At 39.7% G+C, this 7,924-nt stretch overlaps 1 protein-coding gene across 1 annotated transcript; it reads right to left on the bottom strand.

Moving 5' to 3' along the window:
• Positions 1–5,227: 5,227 nt before the first annotated feature.
• LOC149218900 (uncharacterized) lies at positions 5,228–5,947 on the bottom strand. The gene has a single exon (XM_089386657.1). It carries the CDS (start codon positions 5,945–5,947, stop codon positions 5,228–5,230), a length of 720 nt encoding a protein of 239 aa, XP_089242783.1.
• Between the last annotated feature and the right edge of the window lie 1,977 nt (positions 5,948–7,924).

Below are 7,924 nucleotides of genomic sequence, written 5' to 3'. Positions count from 1 at the left end.
CTAACAAGGCGACACCCATTTACATTGTTAGTATATGCTAGGCAGTGATAATATTTATATATCTGTTACAGAGAGTGTGTCTCTCAAACAACTCTACAATGGACGATTCATGACGGTTAACTCCCACACGACCAGCAACTGTAAGAAACCCGCAAAGAACCAATGAAGAAACAACTAGGAAAGGAGAAAATTCTCAACACGAATACACAGTCAATCCAACAGTGTTTTCATTTCAATTCAGCGCATACAATAATGCAGTAAACGCAATACAGTTAAACGCATCAATACCAATACCATAACACAGCGTTTCAACCAGCATTTATGTCAGAGCAGCATTGATGGAGATTCGAACCTCGACTATTCAGTTTCTGATGCGGTCAGAGACAAGCTGCGGCTTATGAGAGACAGATGCGTTATAGAGAGCGTTACAGACAGAGCGCAGTGGTGCAGTGGAAAGGAATATGGAAAGATGTGTTAAGGCAATGAAACACAACGCAGAGGACAGGGGTTAGTCAGAATAGTGCTCAGGTCAGAACGACAGAGAATAGCACTCAGTGGACAGTGCTCAGACCAGCGTACAACCCACAGCAGCAAAAATGAAGGGAGTTACAACTTATTTTGAGAACTGGCTCTGATACCATGTCAGGCCAGGCAGTAACTCCAATAGGCAATAAAATTGATTCGATTTATTTCATTAGCTATGCTATTGTTATATACAAAGAGTGTGACTGCTCAGTTCATCTCCTGATGACTGTTCACATTCCTAATTTAACTATTTACATAAATTCACCCAATCGCAGAGGATTAGGTGTCAACAGCAGCTGCTTATATTTTTGATTTAACACATCATTTTGAGAAAATAGTCTGAGATTAGTATCTCTATTCTGATTGTTAACTTCGTGCACATAACATAACAAAACTTTGTACTTATGTGCTTTCTCCCGTAGCTTTACAATATTATTTTGCAACTAAACTAAACAAATCTTTAAGTTTTATTCACCAGTAGAAGTGGGGGTCCTGACTAGTGTTACAGACTATTGAGAAACACTCCCCCCTTGAATTCGACTGGTGACCTTTTTGTTTTAGTTAGTATTCTGTCTCCTCTTACTAGTGCTTTTACTGATCACTAGCTGGGGTGGAGACACATATTCTATATCTTTAGTAATGTCCAAGGGAATGTTTTCTTCAAACATTGGAGTTTTCATCTCTTCACTTCTTAGATATGGCCTTCTAGTATTTGAGTCAGGGGAGGAGAGGACATCAATGAGCTCTAAATTTAGGGTCTCAGTTATAGGGCGTTCGACCCTACTCATACTTTTGGTTCGTTGTCGACCTTGATTTGAGGTTTCTACAGTAGGAGCTGACATCAAGTTGGTCAGAGAGATTTTTAGTTTCCTTTTGAGGGTTTCCTCTGCCTGTGCATATTGTTCAAGGGCCTTGGAAGCTGGTTCTTTAGTTTCAGGAAGAGATCCCTCCTCAACATTAGTTTATTTAGGTGCTTCAGTATGCTCAGGTTGGTACTTGTGACCCCTCTTCTATTTTTTCTTCTTCCCTTTGTGTTTCTTGTTTGCATTCTTTCTCTGTTTCTTTGCTCTTTTCATTTTCAAAACCGTTCCCTCCTCTGAGGAACTGGAGTTGGGTGTTGATTCTTGAAGGTTCTTAGTGGGAGTCATTTTTGTAGGAGGGGTAGGTTCAGGTGTAGGGCTAGACTTAGGCTTGGAGCCTAAGAAAATTATTCCTTCACATACTTTGACGTCGAGCTGATAAGCCTTTATCAACCTTTAAACTGCGTCCCTTCCCTAGGAAAATTTTCAATGAGGAAGTCCTCCCAAGACTTCCATATTTTACTCAACGCGATCACTATGATCATTTTGATTAAGCTATGGTGATAAATAGTAGTCTTAGGGTTCTTACCCTTATATTAGACACCCCGAGACATCTTATGTAGCCTCAACCATAATAAATGAGGCATGTTAATCCTACTATCTTCAGAGAAATGTGATAACGAATGAATATGATAAAGGAAAACAACTGCATACCTTCCTTCACATGTAATGAACCTCTGGAGAATGGTGATCAACGGGTGCCATCTTTCCTCCACACAACTACGCAATACCCCCTTTGACTAACTAAGTGTATGATATGCCGATTTAAGGAATTTCGTGCAACTGGAGATGTTTATCTGCCCACCTTTGAAGAATAGATCACCCATGGAAGGCATCCATCTGGGTCGGTTAATAGACTCCTTGGTGATTTTAAATTTGAAATTTACGACCATCACATTATCCCCATCAAAGCTCTGTGCGAAGGATAAAGCAACTCTGTCATTGAGCCCCTAAATTTTTTGGAGAAAAGGCATCCATCCTCTTTCTTCTAGGATCTCCTTACACTGCTTGTACTGTGGGCTCTGTGCAAATTGCCCAAAATTGGGTTCATGCCTGTCGGCCCCCATGCCGATGCAAAGCTAAGGTTCCCAAATTTTTAACTGTAAGAGAATTTTCACAATTGACTACCTTGTATCGAAAAATCACAATGTTGCTACCCTGTCTCAAAGATTATGATGGTGCAGTCTCGGCCTTATGAGAAGAAATTTACCCCAACGATAGATCGACAACATCCACCATACTTCTTGTGGGAATGACGAATGGTGGAGGTGAGGTATCGAGCATTGGGTGTTATGATGGCCACCCATTTGAATATCATTTGAATTAATACAGTGTTAATAATTAAGGATGAATGAGGGAGTGATATGCATGAGCATGATTAGGAAGGGAGTTGGGGTAGGAACAAATTGATAATCGTGGGAAGGAGTGGTATTATGGAAGGTGTAGTAACAGAGGTACATATTTACATAAAATGCAATCAAATGCTTATGATTTAAAATCTAGTCACATACCTTTAGCTCTAACTCATAATAATTTGGAGCTCGAAACTTTGAAGATCATGTTGGGCCTGACTTGGAAAAATGGAAAAATAACAGTCATAACAATGATGTCTCTGCAACACATATTAACTAGTGGACTCTATACACAACCTTTCCTTTGCAAATGTCATGCTCAGAAACCACAATATTTTGATGACAGTAATCAATTAAGTACAAGAATGTTAAGTACAGGAAGCCTTTAAGTACAAGATGAGTCTGAGTAGAACTGGAAATAAACTCTTCTTGCAATATCATCACACAACTTGCTGTAGTTGCCTCTAAATTATTGAAACAAATTCTGGACATCGTCCCATGGATTTTAACCAGGCCTGGGGTGATTGCTGCCGGAGACATTTCATATTTAGAGAGTTTGAAATGTCCAGAAAGGAGACTCTAGGGGGGTTTATTTTCCGTAAATATTCTGCTGAGCCTGGAAAAGAATAATTCTATGCTCAGCAGATCCCTAACTACTACCACCTCATGATTTTAACGAGCCTGAAGTAGCCATGTGCTTGAGGCATTCAATTTTAGGGAGTCTAAATAACCCAAAGAAGACTCCAGGGGGCTTCTTTTCCGTAAATATTCCCTTGAGCCTGGAAAAGAATAATTATGTACTCAAGGAATCCCTAAACTACCACTATTCCATTCAATTTTTACGAGCCTGGATTAGTGACTGCTCGGAATTTTCATTTTTTGAGAGTCTGAAACATCCAAAGAAGACTCCAAAAATATCCTTATCCATAGCTAATCTGCTGAGTCTGGTTAAAGGAACAAACCTACCCAAGACAAATTTATCCTTTATTCTACATGAGCTATGGGGAGAACACCTATAAGTATGAAAAGAAACGACAGCTCATTGGTTATTTATACTATATACATATACATAGCTATAAATTTATACAATAAAAAGAAAGGAATTAACTAGATGAACCAGTAGGAGGCTGGTCATTTTCATGAACCAACTCCATTTCTGGATCTCCTCTTACTTCCTGCAGAAATTGTTGTCGGGAGAGCGACCGATGGTAGATATTTATTCGATGGCCATTTACCACAAAGGAGGTATGATTATCATCAATGGTTTTAATTTAAATAAAGCCATTATCAAAAACTTCATCCACTTCATAGGGGCCCAACCATCTAGTTGAAAACTTACCTCTGAAATGTTTGAATTTTCTGTCATAGAGTAAGGTCTAATGTCTTGGGAAGAAGACATTTTTCTTACTAAAATTATCGTGCAATTGGGCTCTCTAATTTTTTAGTAACATAGTTTGATGGAATGCATCCTTTTTGATCTCATCAAGTTCATTCAGCTGCATTAACATTTTCTCTTGGGCTTCATTGAGATTCAACCCCAACTGAGTAGCAGTTCAGAATGTTTTCACCTGGAATTCGATAGGAAGCAATACCTGCTTACCATATACTAGTTCATACGGGGTGTGCCTTATTACATTCCTCCAGGTTATACGATAGGCCCATAATGCTTAAGGAAACTTGTCAGCCCAATTTGTATGGTGAAGCTGAATGGTTTTGGTCAAAATGGATTCTAACACTTTGTTTGTAGACTCCACCTGCCCATTTGCTTGGGGGTGGTAAGGAGTAGATTTCTGGTGCTTGATCTAATATTGTTCAGTGATGGCTTTGACCAACTTAGATGTAAATTGTGTGCCTTGGTCAGTGACGATCTCTCGAGGCACTCCAAATCGAGTGAAAATGTCCTCAAAGAGGAAATCCACCACTGCTTTCTCAGTCACGGAATACAAAGCTTTAGCCTCCACCCACTTTGTAACATAGTCGGTGCAAACCAAAATGTATCTCTTCTTCCTTGACATGGGAGAAATAGGTCCCACAAAATCTAATGCCCACTTCTCAAAAGGTTCTATGGATATTTGTGTCTGAAGGGGCATCTCATCTGAAGGAACTAGCCTCCCCATCCTTTGACAAGCATCACAACTAATCACAAACTTTTTAGCATCCTTGAAAAGCGTGGGCCAGTAATACCCTGTACGTAAGACTTTATATGCTATTCTTTTGTCTGTGAAGTTCCCTCCACAGGGATCACTGTGGTAGGCCTTCAACACATCAAACATTTCATCTTCTCGCACACATCTCCTCATAATCAAGTCAGGTTATGTGCAGAATAAGTCTCCATCTATCTAGGAATAGTTGGCGCTACATTGAACAATATTGTGTTTCTCCCTGGTAGAAATATTTTGAGGCAACTTCCCTGATACCAGGTAGTTGGCTATGTCAGAAAACCAGGGGGTGAGGGTTGATATGGAAAACAATTCTTCATCTATGAAAGCATCATTTCTCCATTTCTCCATTTCTGCACCCTATGACAGCGTCAACAGTAGCTAACCAAGGGCATCCTAGGACTACTAGATGTCCTGGTCTAGAATTTTTTGGAGAAATTATAATAAAATCAATGGGATATTGCCAAGAGGTGATTGTGACCACTATGTCTTCTAAGATCCCCATGGGTTTGACAATGGATTTGTCTGCTAATTCCAAGATTATAGGTGTGGGTTTGATTCCTTGTAGCTGTAAAGATGTCATGGTTTCGAATGTCATGGCGTTGATTGCTGCACCTAGATCTACAAGGGTGTTTGGAAAGAGAGATCCATTGATTTCTATGGTAACTATGGGGTTTCCTGGATCATTATACTTCAATGGTAAATTAGAAATCATTCTGGTCATTTCACTCATGATTTTCACATTCTGATTTTTATGTCCTTTTCTGCCCAGTTTCTTAATGCAAAGATCTTTAATGATTTTAGTATATATAGGAATGTCTCTAATGGCTTGTAACAAGGGTATTTTGATACAGACGTTCCTTAATTCAGATTCTAGATCATATTCTATAGGGATCTCAGTTTTCTTAACAAGTAACCTTTCCGGGTAAGGAGGTTCATTTGGTTCTTCTGGTTCATTTTGTTTTTGATTTTCTTTATGTTGTTGATTTTCAGATTTTTCTATAGAGTCCTCTTCCTGAATTATGACAACTGATTTTTCCTTATTAACCATTTTCCCAGATCTCAATTGAATTTCACTCATTGGGACAACAATAATAACATAGGTGGGAAAGGGTTGTACTTCCATGTTTTGTATAGGTTGAGGTTGTTTATTATGATTTGGATTAGCTACGGGTTGTGCAGGCAACAAGGTAGGACAAGGTGGGTTAAATGGTTGTGGTGCCTGCAAAGGTGATGAGTTAGAACTTGAGGGTAAAAGTTGGTGCAAAGGAGGTGGTGGCAGTGAGGGTTGCTGATAATAATTTGGGTTATATCCTTGCTGATATGGAGGGATATTATATGTGTAGGGCATGTTAGGCATGCTTTGGTATTGAGGATACGATTGATTTTGGGGCTGGAATGTATTCCCATAAAATTTTCCTCTCCATCCTTGGTTCCATGGGAAATTTTGGGGTTGTTGATTACTCCAAGGGGGGTAGTGTTATAGACATATTTGGGAACTGCAACCCCAATCACATATGTCCATAAACCAAGGGCTTCTAAACCCCTAAAAGTGTTGTTTCATACCCTAAAGGATCAAGGTCAACTAATTACATCATTTCCCAGAAGTTCTCCCTGAAAAACTACTCAGAACTGGTCAAAACTGGACCATGTCACCTACTCCATGGCCAGGGTGCGATGCATCTCACCTTGTACACACGGGGGGTGCGATGCATACTAAAAAGCCCTTCTATAGGGTGTGATGAGCAAGAAAGGACAAATGGCAGAGACAGTTTGCTAAGTGGATGATCATGGAATATTCCAAAAACTTCTCATATGACACTTGCCTCTCTGAATTCGACCAGGGATGAGTAAGAGATCAAAGAAATCTCCGAGTGGAATCAAGAAGTATCAGTGAAATGACACTAATCAAAATCCCAGAAGCTGACTCACCCCCCTATAGATATCTATATATGGATCCCTCATCCTAGAGATCCAAAGGCTAGAATTTTGTAATTTGCAAGGAAGTGCTGTTGGTTTCTCTTTGAAGACATTGTTGGGTGATCTTGATTTGTATGAGGTGAAGAGGGCTTTCATGCTGGGAGGATGGTGCTGGATCAGATAGCTTGGTTGTAATCCTCTCTTCTACTACTTCTATTAATAAAGCTATTTGAGTTTTCCTCCATATGCTTGTATATCTCTGAATCTTGTTTGTGTATGCATTTATATGGTTAATGTACATCTGATCCTACATTATTTATGGTTATAGATCTCTATGCTTTGATGGTATTTTGCTGCCTTGGCTCTATAGGTGTTCTTTGAAGCGGGACAAGTGAGGAAGGAGTGGCAAAAGCTCTATCAAAGGAGAGAGGAAGAAAGCAAGGAGACTAGCAAAACACTGAGGTTGGTGCTCTATGCTTCTATCTCATCTATCTCTCATAAAAGAAAACACAAGTAACTTTAATCTGTTTGTTTCTAAGATAGCTACCCGTCTTAGTGGGACTAGCAGCTCTGAATAGACACTAGTTTTCTCGATAACAAAATGGCGACTCCGCTGGGGAGTGAATAGTTTGTCTGTTTTGTTACTGTTGTTTGCTTTATAAACCACAGACGGAGCCTGAAGTCAAGCTAGCTAGCCTTCAAACTGCTTTTTCTATGCAACTTCAAAGTAGATCAACGCTGCTTCAGTCAATCTCTGGGTTGGTTTATGAACTGAACATCTAGCTTGCAAACGTCCTAAGTGCCCTGGTGTTAGCTCAAATAACCTCATTAGATCAGCCCCTATACTTTGTGTTTACTGACAACCATTAGCTCAGCCTAAATCCCTGAACTTAGCTGCAAATTGTGAGTGAAAACCAAGCACAGTCTCATCCCTGGATCATCACACTGTCTCTTCTAGGAAATTTGGATGCATCTCACCTCCTGTGTGTTGCAGGTGAGATGCATCCCTGTTTCCCTGTGTTACAGGTGCGATGATTGACTAAGACTGTTTCTGCCTCTAGATTTTGGTTTTTTCTTCATTGTCTTCAGCTTTATTCAGTAGTTTTTC

This window comes from Pinus tabuliformis, chromosome Q (genome assembly GCF_031772625.1).
Source record: "Pinus tabuliformis cultivar Carrire ecotype Pingquan chromosome Q, CPIR1, whole genome shotgun sequence".
In the NCBI taxonomy this organism is placed as follows: domain Eukaryota; kingdom Viridiplantae; phylum Streptophyta; class Pinopsida; order Pinales; family Pinaceae; genus Pinus; species Pinus tabuliformis.
Note: the sequence above shows the minus strand (reverse complement) of the source record. Positions and strands in the feature narration are given on the sequence as shown.

What these genes read in the sequence shown, in the direction of transcription:
- LOC149218900 (XM_089386657.1), bottom strand. Translation starts at nt 5,947, where the DNA reads ATGGTTAATAAGGAAAAATCAGTTGTCATAATTCAGGAAGAGGACTCT.